The 24,121-nt window shown below is 43.5% G+C and overlaps 1 protein-coding gene across 1 annotated transcript in view; it reads left to right on the top strand.

Moving 5' to 3' along the window:
- C3 (complement C3) overlaps window positions 1-24,121 on the top strand; it is a 236,948-nt gene that overhangs the window by 46,315 nt on the left and 166,512 nt on the right. The window contains exons 5-10 of the mRNA XM_069230418.1: window positions 1,739-1,842; window positions 12,941-13,023; window positions 13,467-13,554; window positions 16,237-16,339; window positions 16,555-16,675; window positions 22,391-22,506. Coding sequence (XP_069086519.1) covers window positions 1,739-1,842; window positions 12,941-13,023; window positions 13,467-13,554; window positions 16,237-16,339; window positions 16,555-16,675; window positions 22,391-22,506 — 615 coding nt within the window. The remainder of the gene's footprint in view (window positions 1-1,738; window positions 1,843-12,940; window positions 13,024-13,466; window positions 13,555-16,236; window positions 16,340-16,554; window positions 16,676-22,390; window positions 22,507-24,121) is intronic.

Genomic DNA, 24,121 nt, shown 5'->3' with positions numbered 1-24,121 from the left:
ATTTTCTTCTTTTCACATAGGCGAAAGCTCGGCTCCTATAAGTTGTGTGGTACCCATTATCAGTACTAATGGAAAAAAATGGCTTGAAATACTTAGCACTGTTCTAGTGATGAGACCATAACTCTTCTCTTGGAGGTAAAAAATGCTTCTGGTGGAAATGCCTCCAGCTTTGCCATTTGGCCCTTTAAGGCTTAGGGGTGACACTTGGGCCCTCATTATGGCTTGGACGGTCTTTTTGAAAGACCGCCGAAGCCGCTGCAGCCAGCATACCACCAGTGCTGGTGGTATGCTGGCCGCCCTATTAGGAGTTTTTCGTTGGGCCAGCGGTTGAAAACAGCATTCCCACCCGCTGGCCCAGCGGAGAACTCACCACAACATTGACGCCGGCTCGTAATCGAGCCGGCAGCAATGTTGTGTTGCCTCGGGTGTGAAAGCACCCATCCCGCATGTCACTGCCCGTAATTCGGGCAGTGAAATGCACAATGGGGCTGTCCCTGGAGTCCTCTGCACTGTCCATGCCAAGTGCATAGGCAGTGCAGGGGCCCCCATGCAGCCCTTGAATCCCTTTCTGCCAGCCTTTGCAATGCGGTGAGACCGCCATGCAAAGGCTGGCTGAAAGGGGACTCATAATCCCCACAGCAGCATTACTTGCAGCGCTGCCCTGGCAAATTGCGACAGCCGAGACCACCAGACTGTCAATAGTTAGCAACCTGGCCGTCATAATAGGGTGGTCGGACCGCCCTATCTGTGGCAGTAAGATCGCCATCGCGAGCATGGCAGCCTTGAGACTACCACACTCGTAATGATGGCCCTGATTTGTAGAGTAGCCACCAAGTCCTAGATGAATGATCTACTGCCATGTGTGTTGGGTTTACAGTAACCACATGAAAAGACTGCCATGGTACAAAGTAGTGCAGACCTACAGGGAAATGGAAGCAAATTAATCCTCACTTTCTAGCTTACATGCACACAGTGCGATAGGGAGACCTCCGCTGTGCAGACATTTATGATGTACTCCAACATGGATGGATGGAATGCCACCAGTATCAACAGTTATTATGTGAATTTCCACTGAAATGTTTCTCCACAAAACCAGCTCCTCTCGTAGTGGATCCTGACACTTTGGTGGACAAACTACTGTCATTCCCACTCACAATGCTAAATATGGAGGGGTTTCAAGCAATGTATTGGCTAATGTTTACAGTTTAACAACATAGAGTATGGGAAATACCCCAACAAAACTCAAAATTGGGCTGTCGGTCTTTAACTATGTCTCTTTGAAAATTAGTGTTTGAATCCAAGACACAGGGTCTAGTAGCTCGTTGGATAAATGCATCCACTGATAGAATCCATATAGAGTTTGGTAACAATAAACACCTGCTATACAGTGATAAGATGCCCCTTTGGTTAATGTGTTCTTTACAAATACACATGTTGTGTTTTGTGATGAAACATGAACATATTCTCCTTGCCGAAGTAACCTCAAAAAGGACGGTCTAGGAAGGAGATGGTCTACCTGTGACCCCCATTCGCTTTTCACCAAGAAGTTGAACTCTTTAAGAAGAAATGAGAGTTTGCCGTGAAAACTCTGCTGATAGATCCAAAATAACTGAAGAAAATTCATCCTAAGCCATAGCCAGGTCATCTTGCACAAACCAAAACAGCAGTTGTAAAAGTGTTATATTTTGACACCCCTGTAGCAGGCTCTCCTTAACGTTTAAGACATATTTCTCCACAGACACCGGAAGGCATCATTGTGAAGCGAGACCTGATTGATCATACTGGTCCTAACAGCGGTGGCGGCATATTGTCACAGTCCCACAAATTGCCTGAAATAATCAAGTAAGTGTACCTCTACCTGCCTCAAAAGTAAGTATATGAGCATAAGGATACAAGTCCTTAGTGTGCAATTACCCAATGAACTTCACTACTAGCAGTAAAAGGCTTATCTTTCCTGGCATTGAACACAGATCAAGTGAAATGTGCTATCTGAGTGGAGGCACAGATGTGCATCTGCACTGGGACGTTGCTGCGCCAAAGAGGTCTGGGTTCCCCCCACACACAGGTGCAGTGAGTGGCTGAACCCACCTGTGGGGGATACCTGGTAGGACTCCTGCTGCTTCCACCCCCTAAAGGGGCTTCAACAATGACTACATTGACTCTTTACAACTTCACATGTTCCCATTATCAGTTCAACTCCGAAAACCCCTGCAACTCCATTTGTAATATGGATGCACAGGAAAAATGTTACCTTCTATTTCCATGGGCCATTCTGCAAGAAAATGAAGTAATAGCCACTTGGCAGTGGCGTAACATCAGCCCCCGCAGCCCCGTGGTTCATTGGTTCCCTGAGCTCCAGGGGACCCCATAGCACAGCTGGCGCTGTTCACTAGCCGGTGACCCTGGCCTGAGCAAGGCCGGACTGGCCATACTGGGCATCAGGGTATTCCCGGAAGGCTGGAAGGGTGGTGGGGGGGCTGCTTTTATTACTGGGGGACTGTTTTGTAGCAGTGCATCAGTTTTAAAAGACCTGCAGACTTTCTTATATTTCCAACAGTTTTCTGGCCACAAAAAAGTGGCAAGATAACTCTGGTCTCCTGCTGGAGCGAGATAGAAGTTTTGTCTAGTGGCAGTTTTGACCCATCTACGGTAGCACAGTGGGTTAATATGCCTGTTGCAAAGAACGTGTATTATGCAGATCACAAAACAGTATAGTTATATGCAATGCTCAGTGAGACACTGCTTTTGTCACAGAGATCCTTTTGTTACTATGCAGTTTACAAGTTACAACCATAATCTAGCACAGTGAGATCTGAACAGCCATCAAAGAACTGCTGGCAAACTGCATGGTACAGATTAGAAAGTGATGTGTTTTTTCCCAGTCTTCGATTATCGTAATTTTGCTAAATGGGGTTTGTTTGGGTAAAAACAAACTGTTATTATTAAAATCAACCCTAACCACTGTGTTAGGTTCTGAATCCTGAGTTTATACTTACCCAGACCAAGCACTCCTAAAAAATGCCTGCCAGTATGGGTAACGTGGATCATACACCTTGTAATCCCCATTGTCTTATGTAACATTGTCAAAGCATACGTTTGATTAATTTTCTCTGTATTTGTGCATGATGTAAAGTGCTCCAGTGCCCTACGCTGGTGAGAGCGGTGCTATAAAACAAATGAAATACTTGTGAGAGAGGGGCTATGGCGAGATGATAGGCACTGTTAGAGGGTGATGGTGAGGGAATCATTGAAGAGTCCCAATAAAGATTGGCATATCCTGGTGCACTGTAAGGTTTTCATTTACTATGCTTTAAAAACTAATGCCCACCAAGCTTCATGTAGTGGTCAGGCTCCCTGGCTCTGAACCCTGTGGGGCTGGTCTGACAAACATTGCCAGGACTGCTTTGGGTTCCCAGTCTGGCCCTGAACCTTAAATTTCCTGACTGTGTCTAGGGGAGCTGGGGATGGGGGTCCCCTCCATGTACTTTGTGGTGGGAAATTCAGCACATTCTATTTTTTTTAAAAGGCACTATAAATGCATCTGCAGCCTTCTATTCTACCAAAGTGCCTGAGGTGCAGAAGGCAAGTGAAACACTTGCCGCACTCTTGGGTCAAGTTGTTTAATAAAGGCCCTTTAAGCCCCAGTATAAGACCTCCAAGAAGTTACGTCTTTTCTCTTGGATGGAGTGAAACAATTGGGTCCTTTATTTGTGTATCATTAAGCAAGACAAAGGAGCAAGCAAAGAGGGGAGGACCTATGATTTCTGCTCAAATAACCACACAACCAGTGGGGGCCGGTAATTTTAGGAGGGAGGGGATTGGCAGCACACTCACTCATTCACACACACACCAACTGACATCCATTCACAACACTCAACATTCAAACATACATGCACGCACCAAACATCCATTAAAAAAAAAAACACACACACACTTACCTTCAGCCTCGGAGGTCCACAAGGGTTGAGACTGCTGCCTCCCCTCAGTCAATGATGGAAGGCAGAAGACCGAACTTAGTCATAGAGTGGGATAGGGTCAGTGAGACTGCTGACCCCACCCCACTCTGTAACGAGGTGTCACTGATTGACACTCACCCTGGGCGCTTCATGGCTTAAACCTGGGGCGCCCAGGTCGAAGTCAATGGGTGACGCTTCCCCTCATCACCGAGGGGGAGGCCTCGAGCCATCTTTGCCAGACTGAGGAGGTCACGCCCATAGGAGCTGTGACCTCTTCAGCCCAGCAAAGTTCAGCTCAGGCAGCTAGGAGTCTGCGCAAATTGCTTAGGTCTCGCTCCTGGCTGCCTGAGGTGAACATGAAGAGTGTCTGTCAGGCTGACCTTTGCTCAGCATGACAGGCATTCTTCATGAGGGGCAAAAGGTGGGGGACGTGGTCACTCCGCCCTAATGGATGGGCCGCGGCTGCATACAATCACATTGTCTCCTGCGCCTACACTTCTTCCAATAAAAACAATCCTGTCCATAGGCTGAGGACCCTATGCTTGGTGATTATCCATAATGACACAGATCAGCTACAACAATAGAATATAATGTGATCATAATATTCGTAGTGGTTCACAGTGATTGAAGCATTTCCTTAAATCTCTTTTTTGGATTGTTGTAACTTCAGACTCAAAAGCAACCCCTTCCATTTAGAGGGCCAAGATTAACAAGGCAATGGAAAACTTGCCAGAGCAAGCTCGACCCTTCTACTGCAGGCTACAGGTGGGGGACAATACAGAGAACTATCCTGAATAACCAAATTATTCATCCAAGCAACCAATCCTACCTCTCCTCCTCTGCAAGGTTGAATTTGCCCCATTGCTCCAAGCCCCCTTCCAGGAGACAGAAACAAGCTAGCGACTTTCCTTCATAAGAGAATATAACAATTCTCGGGCCGTAATTATTACAACTTCATAAAAACGACATTAAAGAACATTATAACATTTTTACAGTATTTTTGCATCCTTATTTGCAATATGTATATCAAATCATTTTTGGAGCAACTAATACATGTTTTTTCCTAACAACAGATCTTAAAGGAGTCATGGTTGATCACTCCCCAGGCACCTGTGGCATCGACTGTTGACTGGGGTACATATTCCCTGTCAAAACAAGTTACACTTCACGAGGCAAAATTCACCTGCCCCTTTAAGATAGAGGGGGTGTGAGCCAGCATGAGAACTGGCCCCCAAAACAAAACCATGCCAGAGCCAACCCTAAGGAGGGAACCCCCCTGGCACCTGATGGAGGAATGTCCTGGGCAACCGGGCCAAACCTTTGACCTCTGGCGCAGTCTCCAACCCCCCAGGGCCATGTAATGGGGTACAGTGGGAGGCTATGGACATTTGTGGTAGTGGTGGTCCCAAGCCCTTCTCTACACCCCACAGCACCCCCAACCCCAGTTTGAGACAGAAGGCTTCTGATTAAATTGTAGATTTGCCTGCACTTCTATAATTGATGCCAAGGTTGTCCACCTGCTTTGTGCCCAAACATGACAAGATTTGACATACTCAGTGTTGAGAGAGACTGTATTGCAAACATCACTAAATTCAGTTCATGACCGCTGTATAACAGGTGGACCCCGTCCTTGTGAAACACTGCCTCCCTTCGAAGCTACCCGTGAGGAACAGTCTTTAGCATTGATGTATTGAGGAGCTGCTTCATTTGGCTATTCAGCCGTCTCACTGACTTGTTAAGGGCCTTTTCCGAACACCCTGACCTCCATATACTGCTAGGTATAATGTGGGACCAAGCTATGACAGTCCTTGGACCCCTTTTCGCTAACCTATAAATCTCAAACATTAAGGGGGTCATTCTGACCCCGGCGGTCCGCCAGGGTTGGCGGGAGCACCGCCAACAAGCTGGCGGTGCCCCGCAGGGCATTCTGACCGCGGCGGTTCAGCCGCGGTCAGAAAGGGAAAACCGGCGGTCTCCCGCCGGTTTTCCGCTGCCCTGTAGAATCCTCCATGGCGGCGCAGCTCGCTGCGCCGCCATGGGGATTCTGACACCCCATACCGCCATCTGAACAGGATGGTGGTATGGGGTGTCGTGGGGCCCCTGGGGGCCCCACTTTGTATTTCAGTGTCTGCGTTGCAGACACTGAAATACGCGACGGGTGCAACAGCACCCGTCGCACCTTCCCACTCCGCCGGCTCCATTCAGAGCCGGCGTCCTCGTGGGAAGGTTAATTTCCACTGGGCTGGCGGGCGGCCTTTTGGCGGTCGCCCACCAGCCCAGTGGAAATCCCAGAATCACCGCAGCGGTCTGACGACCACGGTGCGGTGTTCTGGCGGGGGTACTTTGGCGGGCGGCCTCCGCCGCCCGCCAAGGTTAGAATCACCCCCTAAGTTCTCAAACAATGCTCTTCTACCCAATGTTGCCAAGTCATTGCCTCCCAAGTGAAGGATGATGAGCGCCAGCGGCGGCAGGCATAGTCACAAAACCCCCTCACAAGCTGACAAAGACCATCAAGGCGCAGACCCCCTTTTGCAGTCCAAAGAAACTGAAGACCTGCTTCCTCCACCCGACTGCGGTACAGGTTGAAGAACGACCTCGCCTTTCGTACAAAGGAATGTCCAAGGACCCAAATACTGGCTGGATCCATGTGCTCTATGGAAAACTGAGAGGAGATAGAAACAAAAAGAAGATCCCGTTACATATGTCATCACCTGAGTCCGCCAAAAACATTCCTGTATCATATGGAGACACACCTAAGGGTATATTTATACTCTGTTTGCACCGGATTTGCGTAATTTTTTTAAGCAAATCTGGCGCAAACTTAACTCCGTATTTATCTTTTGCCGCTAGACATGTCTAGTGCTAAATTATTGCCGTTAAAGTCATTTTTTGCCTGTGGAAAACTACCTTGTCTCAGTGATATGTAAGGTAGGCGTTCCCAGGCAAAAAATGACTCTAAGGCCCTAGCACGTTATTTATCCTCCTGTGCAAAAATCACACGGGGAGGAGGGGTCCAAAAATGGTGCAAAGCTTGCTTTGCACCATTTTTTATTAACGCCTGGGTCGGGCAGGCATTAGAGGACCTGTGAGCCTATTTCCATGGTGTAACATCATGGAATAAGCCCACAGGTGCCCTCCCCTGGCTCCAGGGACACCCCACCCACACCAGAGGGACAGTGGAGGATGAGGGACGCCATCCCAGGTAAGTATAGGTAAGTATAGGTAAGTACAGGTAAGTATTTCTTTTTTTAAAGTGCCATTTAGGGCTCTGAAATGCCCCCCCCCCACATGGCACTGGGTGCAATGGCCATGCCCAGGGGACCCTGGTCCTCTGTGCTGGCCATTGGGGTGGTGGACATGACTCCTGTCTTTTCTAAGACAGGAATCATGTGGTATGGATGGTTTTGTGTCAGAAAATGACTCTAGGCAGGTTAGAGTCATTTTTCTTTACTTTAACCTGCCTAACTTCATTTTTAGTGCAAAACCCCCTTCTTCCATACCACAAGCCCCACCCGACTAACATCATCTTTTTTTTTTTTTTTTTTACACTAGCCTACCCTTTGCACCGGCTTGCACTATTCCATAAATATGGTGCCCGGCTGCTGCACAGAAATGGTGCAAGCCGGTGCTACACGTTTTAGTGCAAAACTGTGTTAGTGCAGTTTTGCACCAAAAAGTATAAATCAGGGCCATAGTGCTTATAACAATCTGACTCCCACCTCCCAATCCCCTTGACCATTTTAGCACTGAGCCCTGCCCCCACTGCTGATGTCGCTGCCCCTATCCTGAGGGAGTGGGAAATAAATGTTCCCAGAATGACAGCCGCCAGCAAGGCCTTGCGCAATACCTGGGAGAACTGGTATCTCGTTAGGGGCACCCTGATGCATGAACCAATAAGGAGGTGGAGGCTTCCCAGATACGAGTCTGTAAGTATATGCGAACTGCAATTACCGGGCAACCACGGAAGTCACCTGCCCTCCCCAATAGTAACTGTTCCCCTCTACCCAACTGGTCTGCCAGAGACCCAAAAAACACCATAAAAGGCGAGCTTGAAGGCTGCTGCAAAGAGGTTGGCCTCATAATCAGAGTTTAAATTCCTACCCAGGGCCCCTAGGATTCTTTCCAGCTTGTCCACATCAATGGGGCGCCCCTGGTCTGGGATCGCTCCCTGTAACCTTTCCCACCCCCCCTAGTGCCTGCTTGATAAGGAAGGACTGAGAATGCTCTGAATCCCCCCAATTTATTAAAAAAGGTCATGGCCGAGATGTGAAACCTGACACTTGCCGTAGATCTATCGTGCAGTCATAAATGCTCAAGAAAACCCAACCAACTACTCAACGAGCCAGGCTGCGGTGTGTGCAATGTAACAATGAAACGCCTTTTCATATGCCCTTCAAGTTTTTGATGCAAGGCTGGCTGCCACTAGACCTGCGATGGGTGAGCGCCAAGATTCCACAACTGTCCTGGGAAATACGTGGGTTCCAACTCGCCCCTGGGTGGAATCGCCAAAACTCCTGTCGTTTGAAATGAGATAAGGCGTCTGTTGCATTATTTAAAATACCTGGTACATGTTTAGCTTTAAAAAGAATGTGATTCCTTAAGCAGATCAATACCAGTTCCTTTAACACGCTCAATAAACTTCTGCATTTGGCATGCTGGAAGTTAATACATTGAACCACCGTCATGTTGTCAGACCAAAAAAACACAGATTGACTGCAAAATTTGCCACCCATATGTGCAGTGCCCCCATTATGGGGGCACTGCATCATAGATGTTCTTGATCAGCCCTGACTACCGCCACAACTGGGGCCAGGCTTGGGCACACCAACTGGTGCCCAAGATGCCCCCAAGCCAATGCTGCCCACTGAGTTGGTAAATAAACCTATTTCCTGGTTGGGCCATAGAGGTGCTGACCATACCACCGCCCCACTGAAATCTTGAAGAAATGCCAGCCAGATCCTTAAGTCCTGTTTTATCTTAGCAGACAAGCATTTCCTATGGTTCTTTTCCTTTAGACCAGACATGGCCTGAGCAATAGAGCGGGAGAAAAGGTGACCGATTGGAGTGATCCATAAAGCAAAATTAATTTGTCCTACTAACACCTGTAACTGGCGCAGAGTTACTTTTTTGGCCCCTAGACAAGTTTCCAGGGATGCCCGGAAAACATGGATCTTGTCCAGAGCAGTCTGCATTCCCCTTTCACTGAATCAATTTCAATTCCCAGGAATACCAAGGACGTAGCTGGACCTGAAGTCTTCTCTTGAGCTAAGGGTGTACCAAATTCAGCCATCAGGGACTTGAATGTAGCCTGCCAGAGATGCTCAATCCCAGAAACAAGAAATCATCTAGGTAATGAGTGACAGAAGACAACCCCGATACTTGGGTAAGGAGTCATTTCAAAAAGGTACAAAACTTCTCAAAATATGCACTAGAAACTGAACAACCCATGGGAATGCATCTGTCATAATAGAACTTCTCCCAGAACTGAAAACATAACAAATGGTAGTCATCAGGATGGACTGGTAAAAGCCAGAAGGCTGACTCTATATCCGCCTTCGCCTTGAGAGTCCCTGGACCCAGCTGCCTCACTAGTGACAGGGTGCAATCAACAGATGCATACTTGACTGAGCAGAGTGCTGGATCAATTGCATCATTTACAGATGCTTCACGAGGGGCTGAAAGTTTGTGTATCGACCTAAATTCACCAGGGTCCTTTTTTCTAACCAGTCCTAAGGGGGAGCAGACAAAACCATCAAGTGGGGGCTGTCAAATGACCCAGCAATCCTGTTCAAACCCAGTTCCTTCAATTCCTTCCATTCAGCCACCCCTTATGCAATACCTAAGGACTGCTGGTCTGTGCAAAACTTGGGGCCTTGCACACCTGGTGCTGGAATTCTGAAACCATAGCGGAGACCCTCATACAATAATTGTGAAACTTCATGCCATGGATACAAATTGAGCCAAGGATTTAAGACCGGGAGATACACAGGAGATGGGTCACCGATGACCAGGGAAGAGTCACCTTCACTACTGCCCACCCTTTTCTGTTGACCTCTTGAAAAACTTGAACTCAGGGTGCCCTGCCATACCGCAAAAGGAGCAATTATGCTTGAATTTGCAGGACCTTTGCAGTCTGGTACATGCCTATTTGTTAAATGCCCAACATGCCCCTTTGCGATCACTGCTCACCGTGGACACCAAAAAGGGGGACTGGCCATTGGCCTCAGGTTTCTTTAGCATCATACAATGCAACCAAGCACTCACATAAGTCTAATCCCAACACATGGAAGAGTTTGTGGCTTTCTTCAACCCGAATACCCTATCTTAATCCTTCCAACTATCTTATTCAAGTAATACACAGTGGGCCCAAATCCTGGAATTTCTAAAAAATAAGGACTAATAAATGTTAAACCATTTCATCCAATTAATAATAGTTTCTTCAACCGTAGGCTTCTTCCATTTATTGGGACAGTCCTTACTGTCTTTACTCTCCTCCTATGCTGGCTTCACAATGGTTAGCTAAAAAATATCAACAAATGTCTCCTTTTGAATTGTTACCCTCATCTCCTCAGATGGACGGAGCCCCAACTGATCACTGGGAGAAAGCACATGGTCCTATGCACCACCATATTAGGTTGCGCTCTCACCTTTGGTCTCTGCTGGTGATACACTTGTGGAAGGCCTTCCTACTGATGGGGGTAGTGAGAGGGATAGTAGAGGCGGGCTCAGGTGATGCTGCGACTGGTGCCTTTGGCACCTCTGGAGTTTCTGCTGTGCCTCCTTGTTGTTTGGAACTAGCTACTTCTACCCACCCCCTCCACATGGCCAATGCTGACCCCTCACCTGCTAGGTCCATCTGGGGGGCATTTTCCTACCTTGCCTACCAAGGCAACACTTTGGCTAAGTTGCTAACTAGGTCCCCCCCCGCTTTCAGGGCTTGGGCCCGGTACCGCCTCAATGATGGCGACCTTTTGCTTGTGTGTCTGCCTGCCCTATTTTGTGGACCGGTGGCCCCCGCATGAGTTCCCTTTATGGCGGGCTTTTTCCCTCCAACCCTAGGTGTAACTTTCCTAGCTTTTTTTGGAACAGGAGGGAATGCTGATTTTGGTGGAACTCCTGCCCTCCTCGGGTGCTCCCCCCAGTCCGCTGGGGGGTCCTCCACTACCACTGGAGTCTGGTCATATTGCTGACCATCCTCAGCCTCTTTCTGTGCCAGTGAGGCCAATGCTGGTTGCAGGAGGTCCAGTAATTGGTCTGTGACGTCCAGACGCCCCATAACTACCTCCTTGTCAAGTTTACACTTAATCTGTTTGGGGGCATGTTTGACTATGAGCCTGTCACATGCTGTCCTCGCTAATATTAGAACCCCTAGTGCAAATAGAAATCCTCCCTAACAACACTCAATAAATAATCCAGTGATTAAGTGAAACCTAAGAATTATTTTGCGACCAGGCAACCTTTAAAACAACCTACAGAAACTGGTCCCCCAACCAAGTCCTAGACATATAGCATGTTGGTGTGAAGGTATGAGTGCTGGGAGAACAGAGATCACAACTGAGGAAAATCACCGTTAGGCACTCCCATCAATGGGCTCGCCCAGCTGGATGCCTCTGAAAGTTTGAAATGTGGCGCCCTCTATTGGGCTGCCAAATCAGCGACAGAGTGGAAAGACCGTAAAATACCAGTATGCCGATAATCTGTGATTTTGATGTTTGTCAAAGACCTTGTTTGAGGGATGGTCACTGCTCCCTCTAACCATATCTTAGGGCCTGATTTATAGTTTGGCAGATGGGTTACTCCATCTCAAACGTGATGAAAATCTCATCCGCCGTATTCCGATTCCATTATATCCTAATACGACGGTGATCTTAATACGGCGGACAGGATATCCGTCACATTTGTGATGGAGTAGCCCGTCCGCCAAACTCTAACTCACGCTCTTAGTCCTGCTTTCTGATAGGTGGGTTCTTTCTTGCCCTCTAGTTTTGAGGAGGATCTGCTCGATTAAAACATAGCTCTTGTCAGATCCACATTCAGCAGGAGCTTTTGTAGGCCTCCAGGTGGCGCACAGTGGGCAGTGGGGCAGTTTGAATTGCCAGGGGATGCATATTTTGATAAGCTTGTGTGAGAAATTGGCCTGCTTTGCTTCTGCAAACTTTAGGAAAGTGTACAACAAACTATGCAACTGCAGGTACATTTCTAGTTTTTAGAGAGACCATAAAAATTGACTTGTGGAGAAAAAAAAGACAAGTTGACTTTTAGATAATTTGTTTCTTAGAATATTTTGCTGAACTAGCACCCTTCCCAATTGACTTCTCAGTGTCAGGAATTTTAACCAAAAACAAGATCATTTATTTTCTGCCACATTGTAAAAAGTTGAAATGTAATAGTTTTGAAATATCAAAATGATGAATATCATCCAATTAAGCTAGTAAAGATTTACTTTGATCTATCTCTGCACTTGATCTCATCAGAGTCGGCATACATAAAGTCAGTCACTAACCTTGCTCTTGTGACTGATAAATCTTAATGACATGCACTACATTAGGTACTTATTACGCACAACGCTAAAACACTTCCTTCACAGGCCATCCGTTGCCATAAATCCAACAGGCCATAATAATCACATATTTATCCCGCTTTCTGTCCCTCAATATGCTATGTTGCACTTAAGATCTAAACACAATGACATTAAATGTGCCACGCTGGTCATCACACCCGACATAAAAACGTTTCCCACACATGCCACACTACAATCTGGCATTCTCTCAGCCAAGCCCAGTCTGCAGTGTAGCATGTTACAAGTCCACTAATGTGCTTCAACTTATCATCAGGACTGTGACGCAATGTATTAATGCAACTACAATTCAATAAATGAACGTGATAAAACTCAGATCTCACATTAGGGAAATGTGTGACAATGAAGCTGAGATCCAAAACAAAAGTTAAGGCAGCTGTAATGCTAACAATGCTTCCTTTTTCAGCCTGGGGACCTGGACAATTATAGCCCGGTTTGAGGATTCACCTCTGCAGAATTACACCACACAGTTTGATGTAAAAGAGTACGGTAAGGGCACCCTGTGATATCTTAGACGTCACTATGTTTGTGCACCCTCATAAGATTCTGAAGTTTACATGTTAATTTACAGTTCATCTAGTCCTTGCCTAGTCCTAGCAGTAGGTAACTCTAACCAGTAACAAATAACACACACAAATGTCACTTTGTCATTTGGTATTAGTCTGTGTCCTACCCTTTTTTCCTACTGATACCTGTTTACCCTAATCTAATGTCTTATCCTAACCCAAATCCATAGCCTAACTCTCATCTCAACTAAAACCCTTTACACAATCAACTAAGCATACACATTCCCAAAGCCTTTTTATATCACAACGTTTTATGTGTGTTTTTTGCTGCAAACCTTCACTACGTCGACCTCTTTCTCTGCAGAGAACATTTGGTTCAAAGAAATGATAACATACTAACACCTTTACCTACTCTTCCTCCTGCAGTGCTGCCCAGTTTTGAAGTTTCCATAAAACCAAGGATTCCCTTCTTCTATGTCAGTGGTGATGAAGTGTGGGTGGACATCACAGCAAGGTAAATTATTGGTGGCAAAAAGAGAAATCTTGTTTCTGAAGAACCTTATTTGTGGCTCATATCTTTGTTGTTCGTGCATGGTTGACATTGCAAGTAAGAGACTGGCACATTTCACAGATACTTGTATTTCATTGGTTTTAGGACTTTCCACCACAGGTCAGTAATAAATACACCATTTGCATCGATGTCTGTCCTGTGGAGGAATACCTGCTTACCAGGCATTTTTTGTGTTGGACAATTCCTCATCCTGTTTACTTTTTTTGACATGTCACAAACTTTATTTTCGGGTTAACAGGAGCACACTATTGGTTACCTAAGATAGTTGAATTGTAATGCACTATAACCCAGATGAGAATCATTTTTTCGCCTTTGCAGCCTTCCTGTAGTGCTCTTTCTATTTTTTGTTCCTTGTTTATTCAGCAGCGTCTACGGCTGCTGCCTGGGTATAACTAATTTTCCTATTTTCTTTGCATGCTGCATCACCCTCCATGTGTTTTTTAGAAGTTTTTCTTCCTGCACCTTCTGCAATGTCTAATCCCTCAAGGAGCCCCAGGTGAGCATATGTCTGGAGTTTGGGATGCACCAGAAGGCACGGTGGTGATATATTCTGCATAGTCTTTGTATACTATTTGATTTATTTTTTTTATTCACATCACCACTATTGCTGCTATTGACATTTGCCAGTATAACATTAATAATTTGCCTGATATAAAATAGCTTTACTGTGAGATTCACATACAAAAAAACTGACCTTAAGAGGAATGAGAGCATTTGAGTGATATATTCCACAGTTTGTACTGAAGAATTACCTCTCTGATCGGAAAATGCCTGCATTTGTAGAGAAATCTTCTTCCATCCAAAAGGAAGTATTGACACAGTCCTTTTGAAAAATTACCCTTTCCGTTCTTCTTTTCAAAGTTCTGTTAAAGAACATTCATAGTTACATGGCCTGTTCTCAAAGTCCTACTGGACATTTGTCTTTTTATGATGAGCTCCCTCCCGAGTAAGCACATTTTTTTATCAGAGTGATACCTCAAATGTTTCTTAAAATACATATATGGGATATTAATAAAAAGAAAAAAGACAAAAACATTTCAATAAGGGCTTAAGCCATGTGATAGCACTGTAAAAGAAAGGTAAAAAATTATTACCTGTGTTGCTTTTTCACTCACAAAGAATCTGATATTTCAAACTCAAGGGAGACAAGACATATACAGAATTTGTGTCAGGACTGAGCAGATATGTTCTCTAAGAAAGTTTGAAAAAATGTATTTATTGATGCAGTTTATTTGTCAATATATTTAACATTTTAATCACTACTATGATGTTGAGCTGTTACTGTTAAAAGCATAGTATGCCAAGTACATTTTAAAATGCTATTGGTATTCATAGTGTTTTAAGTGCTTGAAGTAGCTTCTATTCTCCTTGTCATCATAGTCTCAAACCTTACCCCAGCTCTGTCTGGCCTTGGTCCCTACAATGAGGGTCTTCACAAAGTTTAATGATGTCTATACTAGACAACCATTCAGGTCTGTTCCAAAAGTTCTTCTAAAGGTTAATCTCTCAGTGTATTATCTCCAAGTACTGCAATAGCAATACAGCCATATGACTGCTCTGGTCTATTTCCAGAATTTAACGAGAGAACAATGCATCTAATCTGGTATATGTTTAAAGCTCTACAACTGAACCATTAAGCCATTCTAGTCTAGTCGATTTCTGGCGAATAGAAAATAATTAATTTGGTCTGTCAGCTCTTAAAGTTCTACAGGAAAAATCCATGTGATCTGGTTTGTTCTTAAAATTCTATAGTAGAGCCATCCAACTATTTTTTCTTCTCCCAAAGTCCGAATAGAAAATGATTCATCTAGTCTAGTCTACTCACAAAGTATGACAAAAGAGCCATTCAGTCTTTTGTGCTTATTTCTAATGTCCTGTTAGAAAGTGACCTTTTTCAAAGTCCTGCAAAATGTGTTCCATTTGTTCTGGCCTGCCTGAAAGCTCTACTTAAAGAACAATCTATCTAAAGTTTTCTATGGTTAAAATTCCTTTAAACAACAATATTTCTGTTTTGACCAAAGCTTAAGTATACTATGAGTATTGAATAATCAATCTGATCTGCAATTCACGTATACCAACTGAAAACAAGCCATCCTGTTTACATAATCCTAAAATCCTATTGCTGAACGATCAGATTTAATCTTAATTTTTGCCCAGTTAAGAACGATCTGAGCTCTGGTCTATTCTTGAAAGTATTCTTAACGAACATTTGCTCCAATCAGGCATATTCCTAAAGTCCCTCTGATGAATGCTCCATTAGATCTATTCTCTTTGTCCTGAAAGTGAACAGTTTACCTAATCAGAGCAATACCTCCAGCGCATTTCTGGGTAATGTAGTACAAACCGTTGAATGCTAGCTGTCACATAAACTATACTAATATGGAATACTCTTGTGGTTTGTGTCCAGATCATACATTAATTTATTCTGTGGTATTCACATCCCCAATTAAAAGCTCTGTATGTTCTGGATTACCCCAAAATGTAGGTTAAAGGGTAGACCTATTCCCTTTTGAAGCACCTTGTCAATTTAAACCTTCCTATCTATTCCAGTGTATAGCCACTGACTCGCTGAAATACACAATGAATACTCTTGTCGAAAAACTGAACACTTTTCTCTTCCAACAGGTATCTGTATGGGAGGCCAGTAGAGGGTGATGCCTTTGTTGTTTTTGGAGTAAAGTTTGATGATGAAAAGAAAAGCATGCCATCATCCCTTCAAAGAATCGAGGTAAAGTCCTCAATAGAAAATCATGCCATCTTGATGTCCACACACATTGTGTCAGTTCTTGTAATAATGCTGCCAAGCTACGACTTATGTTCTTGCTCAATTTGTATTGTTTTGATTCCTTTACAAGTGTGTATACTTACACATAGACAGGGTTGCAGCTAGTAAATGTGGCCATAGTTCCTTCACCATATCAGCCCTGCATCATGTTGTTCCAGATATCTGAAGGCAGCGGAGAAGCAAAACTGACCAGACAGATGTTGATGGATAGTTTTAAAGACATTAATGAACTCATCGATCGCAGCATCTATGTTTCTGTAACTGTCTTAACAGCAGCGGGTAAGTGAAATACATTTGTGCAGAACAAAATCTATTCTGATACAGCTTAAGGTCAATGTATCTGCACCATTTTTATTCATATGAAGAACTGAATTAGTGTTCAACTACGTATTCATGTATCTCAGCAAGGACACTCCTTCAGATCACCATCCACACAGACCATCTCCAATGCTTACATTCATGCATGCATAGTGCATTCATTCAGATCCCCTTTATTAATATTAAAATGTCAAGTTCATCAAACCTCTCTCTCTTTCTACTGGATCTCCACGGAGAGTCACAAATCCAGAAGAGGGAATCAGCATAAATCAATATGCTGAAGATACCCATATTGACATTCAAATTTTCATCTTTTCAAACATGGCAACTTTGAGAGTACTCCTAAACTCCTTTGTCCTAAAACTAAAACCTGAAAAAACAGTTCTGCCTCCACTACCCTTGAGAAACCTTTCCAGCTGCACAAATATGGCTTGGCCTATTCTCATCTAAGCATATCCCACAACGTAGATCAACAGAACATTTTCTGGTTTAATCCTTTGTCATAAAATGACTATGTTACTCCCCTTATCACACTTGGCTGGCCAAAACTGCCTCCTTTCAACTCTTCCAGGACAGGAAAGTCAAGCCTACTATCCAACCTTCTTATGACACACCTAGTATTATCACACTTTAACAGCAGCCTTGTCAAAGGCATAAAAAAGGTGAAGCATATCACTCCTATTCTTAGAGCGCTCCACTGGCTCTACCTCAAAGCCACAGTAAACTTCAGAATGGCCTGCACCACAAAAAGCCATCTGCCTCGGTCTACCAGAAAAATAAACTCCACACCATGGGAGGATAAAGAGGCATTACAGCCAAATCCATCCTCCTATTGGAAATTGCTAACATCAAAAAATCAAAACATATCAACCAGGCGTTCACTTGCTAAGTTCCTAGATATATGGAATCACTCCTTGTAGGAAGCTGGCTATCTATGTAATGTACCAAATGTAGGGGTACATTATGCAGATAGTACAAGTGGACCTTATTAGCTTACAAGGGTTGAAGTGATAACCCTAAATGCTCTCTTTCTTGGTAGTGTGGGCGAGCACGTCAGGCTTGCAGGGTAGCGCTAAGCATTTGTTGAACACACAGAGTCAGTAAATGAGACACACACTCAAGAAGAAACTTGAGACCAATTTTAGAAAAATAACAGTGAGTTTTTATATTACTTTACACACCAACATCCTCAGAATAAGGTAAATACTTCTCGAGTTAGCAATATTGCAACACTTGGAAAATACAGCTGTCAGATTTGAGGCATGAGCCTCGAACATTGTAATGTTATCCTATGTAAAGAACATGCACTACACAGGGTCACTTGTCATCAACTTACAAGACTGTTGTTCGGGACTTAAGGCAAGTAGGGGCCAAGGACCTTAGAATCACCAGCAGATTTGGGTTACCTGCCGTGGTGTGTCCGGGTGCACAGGTCCTCCTAGCGGTGGTAGCCTCGGTTCTATGCGTTGAAGTCAATGGGAGTAGTACCTGTAAGAAAAGGGTGTTGAAACATTCTATCAAAATATTTTTTTCTAAACATTGCCTGATAAGCCTGAACTGCTCCCTCACACTGCCACAAAATAGAGCATTTGGGATTATCATTTTACCCCCATGTAAACCAATAAGGGTCATCCGGACCATTTGCATAGTGTCCCCCTTCATTCGGTACACTACATTTATAGCCAGCTTCCTACATTGTGATAGTCCTGGGAAGTGATGCTGGCTGAAGCTGTGGACATCTCTAAATTTGGAGCGCTGTTACTCTGTCAGGGTGGTGGAGTAAAATACTCTGTTACCCTGACGGAGTAACTACAGTAAATCAAGCCTACAGTTTCTTACGTGAGACACAGCGTGTGCGCCATCAGACACTTGTGTTGATATTTGCATATATAGTTAGAGGGGACAACATACACATTCACAGTAGAGTAATAAATATACAAACAGGGTGTGCAGGTTCTGCTGGCCAGAAGAGGGATGAAGATAATGAGGGCTTCTCGAGTTGTATTAAGTAGTGTATCAGAGTGGTTTTGAAAGTGCTGAATGAGTTGAAAGGTTTTATGTTCATGGAGAGAAAACACAGGTGGTTGGGCACAAGTAGAAAAGTTGATGCAAATCTGAGAAAGACACAGGAGTGATGGAGGTGGTTAAACATTGGTGGGTTTATGATTCAGGAATGTGAATGAATATGTCCTATGTAGGGTGTTAAGGATTGGAATAAAGAAGTGTTTATTAGAGCAAAAAAACATTCATAAACATTTCTTCTACTCATATAGGTGCTAGACAATACACAAGGCATTAATGATTTCCCTAAAGCCCTGTAGCGAAATATGAGCCCAGTATTTTCCTGCGGGAGCCTTGTCAACAGTTTTCAGTTCACTTGGAAAACTAGAAGTGGGAGAGTTAAGAAATGAATAGGGCCCTTGAAGCCTGTGCACGACCTGAGCCCTGAAAATGTTTCCTATATGTATCATATAACAAATATCACATGTCATATGAAAAGTCTCTTCTGAATTCAAAAAAGTGTGTTTCTTTAACTTGTGGACATTTTGACATTAATATGTCACATTGTAGCATTGCACTAAGAAGTACTTATAAAAAGTAATTTTTTAAACATTAACTATTACTGAAGGGAAGCACTCATGGCGAAGCATCCAGCACTTGTGAATGCATGTATGCATGCCAGCATCCCTTTGTGGATTACTGCCTGGTATGAAAAAGTAAATTAATTCATATGCCTACATTTACAACTTAATTTATCTTTGTGAATCGACCACAATGTGTGCGAAACTGGATAGCGGCCCCAAAATCTTTATTAAATTACTTTCCTTAACAAAATTTGGAAATGAGCACCCCCTAACCATTTATTTGCGACTAGTTTAATTTCATCATAAATGCATATAAACGTTTAAATTAATCGATCGCTCAGAGATGAGAACCTTTTAAAACAAATCCTCAACTAAACTTCAATTGGGCCTGTTGAATATGTCAATTTTAAAGAAGGACTGTTCTGAACTTAGATAATGCATAATTGCATTCAGATTATTACTACTTCTAGATAATGAGGATGTGATTTTTAATGTTGGCTCATTTTTTAAAGCTGCTGTCCATTCGCAGACAACAATGTTTTGATGTTTTTATAATCATCAATTAGCACTGTATTATGTGCCTCAACACTTGTGCACTTTATTCTTCTGCAAATTCTATCCATCATTTAATAATTTATTTATTTGTACTGTGCTTGACTTTTATGGTTGCTAACATGCTGCCAAATAAACTTTATGAAATTAAACGAACTTCAAAGCATTCCAGTCATCGTCCCCATACAGGTGACAGTGCTGTTAGCGAACCAAGAGGCAAGACATTTGTTTTGTGAACCTTGTATGTAGCCAAGATTATTATATAGCAACATCATAGTCTAATAAATCAAACACAATATGTTCTTGTGCAGCTAGTATTCTGAAATCACACATTTTAAAGTCCTTTCATATCAATTATGAAGATAAAGGAGTTTTTGGTGTAATACAATATTTGCCTGAGATCATCACACAACTTAAACTGGGAAGCCGCAATTTATCCACGTTTTCTGGTTTCACTTTGGCTATTTGTCTCTTCTTTTGATGTTAATGCTTTGTTGTGACCCTTTGTGCATTTTCTCTAGTTTTTATATTGTGCAAACTCAACCCTGTTGGTACTGGAGCACTTTGCATCACCAACTGTATTACAAAATGTCACATTAATTTTTTAAGACATTGGGTAGATTAAGGGATCTGATTTAGAACTTGGTGGATGGGTTACTCCATCACAACGGTGACACATGTCCTGTCCGCCAAAATCTAAATCCCATTGGATACAATGGTATTTAAATTTTGCCAAATGGGACATCTGACACCGTTGTGATGCAGTAACCCGTCTGCCAAGTTCTAAATCAGGCCCTAAGTGAACTATCCAGAATCACAGGATGTTGAGCCAGCACAGAGACTCGAACCAGGTTCCCCAGTTCCAATGGCTGCTGCTCTAGACTTAACACCATGTCCTGGATAGAGTGAGGGTGGTAAGCAGATGTCACATGAAAGCTCACCTCATTATGGGCTTGAGGTTCCAACAAGACCTTGAGCTGAACCAGAACCAAGCTTCAGGCTCAAGACAGGCTCAAGCTGTCAATGTCTCCCCACCAATATAGAGAATTTTTCAAGCATGAAACAAGTGTAGCATTGGCAACCTGAACTTTACGACAATTGTCATAATGAGACACTAATATGTGATGTATAATGAGATCTCTTATATCTTGTGGACCATGGTCACACATTACCTCATGCATTGGTGCCATCTTCAGATTGATTTTATCCACTTTAGGTCAATCCTTGCATCTTTTGAGAAACCTCTGGTAGAACTTGAGCCATACAAAGCTCTGAAAGTGGGAAAGGTTCTTCTGTGCCAAAAGGGCTGAATACTATCAATTGTGGACCACACCAGGTAGCTCCTCAAGACCTAATCAGAAGCTGCAGTGAAAAAAGCAGAAAAGGGGTAAATTAAAAAAAAAATATGGAAGGCTTCTGATATTCAAAGGCTCCCAAAACACCAAAGGCTATTGGTGCTTGAAAGAAGTTACAAAAGCGTTGACTGTAAAATGGAAAGTCTCATATCTATTTGATTACAAAATCCATCAAAGAAAATATACACTGTCACCACACGTTGAAGCCAATGGTGATTTCACTATAGAAAGAACTGGATATATGTAAATTCATTCAAGAAGATTAAGAAACAAAGAAAACATTAAGGTAGCCATCTAGAATTTAGTGGAACAGCTGAACCATCACAGAACTTTCAGTTCCACACCCCATGTAGGGGGGTGGAGGGGTGAATCACAGGATTTGTATCAGTGCAATCATAGTTGGAACTGCTAGTACAAACCTTGATCTTGTGCCACGTTCCCTACTGAGCAACCAAGTCTTAGTGATCGCCGACCCTCTGTCTGCAGGGTTGAATTGCTATTAGTAGATTTAACTGCCCTGGTCTGCCATGTAAGGTGGCAGTCCCAGTCACGGAAATGAATTTATGGTCCAAGGTGCAGGGAGAAAACTCCTTATAAATCTAGCTCATTGATTGTTTTTCAAAAACAAGTCCCCTCTATGAGAGCAGAGTCAAAGCAACATATTATTCTGCGAATCGGGCCGTTTGTGAGAGGAAAAATGGTACGTACATGTGCCCCTAAATGACATTTGAGAATTTATTACAATGAGTACCAGATAGGAAGGCTTACTAACTGAGATTCAAAACATTACATTATCAGTAGACCTGAGGCTGATGTTGGAGCAAGTAGTCAGGCACGTGAACAACTCCAGCTCTTTTAGTAGGAAAGTTCTTGCAAATATTGTGAACCATTGGTAATGGGATAGGCTGTTTGTTTCTGCAATATTGAACACTGCTCACTGCTTTATAGCTTGCTGTGCACAACTTAAATAACCTTAAATACAGTGATTCATATATGCATCCAAGCCAGGTCATTGCTAATCTTCATCCTACTATTGAGGATAGCCACAGTTTTTTCTTGGTAGTTATTCCTGACATTCTTCTAAAAAACATATTAAAAAATCATATTCTTCCAAAAATCGACATATTACGATTTTGTTTTTAGCATTTTAGATGTATTTTTAACTTTCTGTATTTTCATTTTAGGAAGTGACATGGTGGAGGCTGAGTTCAGTGACATTCGTATCGTAACGTCACCGTATAAAATCCTCTTCACCAAAACACCCAAGTACTTCAAGCCCGGCATGCCCTTTGAACTTATGGTAAGATAGCTTCTGTTAACAGCCTGTGCGCTGTATATTTTGTTTATTCACTCTGGGGGAGTCCAAATTCAGTGTGGAAATGCCCTTGAACTAAGAGGTTAAAGCATCAATCCCAGAGCACCATTACAACTCATGCCTTTGCCATCAAGTGTGCTTACTTCCCTTTACCTCTACCCACCCCATACCATACAATCACCCTTACCTCCTTTTACCTCTACACACTCTAAACTCTAAATATGCCCTTATCTCCCTGTACCTCTACTCACTCATATACCTTAAATTCACCCTTACATCAGTTTACCTCTACCCATCCCATACCATACAATCACCCTTACTTCTCTTTACCTCTCTCCACTCCAAACCATTAAATCATCCTTACCTCCCTTTACTTCTACCCAGGTCACCCCTAAAATCACTCTTCCCTCCCTTTACATCTACCTATCCCTAAACCCTAATATTCACTCTTACCACCCTCACCGTCCTTAACCCATACCCGCACCTAAACCACTTTTTTTTAAATAACATAAAAGGTATGTTATTTTTTTTTTAAATGTAGCTGCATGGTAAAGTACTGCGTGGTAAAGGTACAGATACCTGCATATGACTTAGGCCCATATTTATGCTTTTTGCTGCAAAACTGCGCCAACGCTGTTTAGCCGCAAAAGGTTTTGTGCCGGCTTGTGTCATTTAACAACAACAACCGAGAGTCATATTTATTGAATGGTGCAAGCTGGCACTAAACTTGGGCTAGCGTCTTAGAAGAAGATGTTAGCCGGGTGGGGTTGGCTGTAGGGAAGGAGGGCGTTGTGCGTCAGAAATTGACGCTAGCTTGGTTAGAGGCAAAAAAATGCCTCTAACCAGACTAGCGCCATTTCGTAGCACACAACCACCAAAAACATGACTCCTGTCTTAGTAAAGACAGGAGTCATGCCCGCCACCCCAATGGCCAGAACAGGGGACAGGTGTCCCCTGGGCATGGCCATTGCACCCTGTCCCATGCCCAGGGTGCCCCAAATTAGGGCCCGTAGCAAAAAAATATAAATTAAAAAATACTTACCTGGACTTACCTGGGATGGGGTCCCCCATCCTCCGGTGTCCCTCTGTTCTTGGGGCGGGCATCTGTGACCCATTCCAGGGTGGGTCCGCAGGTCCCCTGACGCCTGGTCTGACCCAGGCGTTACATAATGGTGCAAAGCACCATTATTTAGCCCCTTCTCACACCTGTGCGTCATTTTAGCACGGGGATAAATGTGGGGATAACACCATTTTTTAGATGGGAACGCCTACCTTGCATCTCATTGACACAAGGTAGGTGCAGGCATCCAAAAAATGGCGCAAACTCCTATATTTTGACTTTAGATGTGTCTAACGTCAAATTATAAATATGGAGTAAGGTTTGCGCCAAATTTGTGTAAACAAAAATGACGCAAATTCATGCAACTGAAGTATACATAAGGGCCTTAGTTTCGAGGTAAACACTGTGTGGGAAAGACCCTGCTTGGAAAAGGCTACATGGTAAAGATTATTTCTCAGGAAGCTCAATTTAGATTCATGTTCCTGACTCTAATCTTCTGTAAAATCAAGTATCAGTTTACACAGTCAGCAAGTCACCAAC

Source organism: Pleurodeles waltl, chromosome 4_2 (genome assembly GCF_031143425.1).
Source record: "Pleurodeles waltl isolate 20211129_DDA chromosome 4_2, aPleWal1.hap1.20221129, whole genome shotgun sequence".
Lineage (NCBI taxonomy): Eukaryota > Metazoa > Chordata > Amphibia > Caudata > Salamandridae > Pleurodeles > Pleurodeles waltl.
Note: the sequence above shows the minus strand (reverse complement) of the source record. Positions and strands in the feature narration are given on the sequence as shown.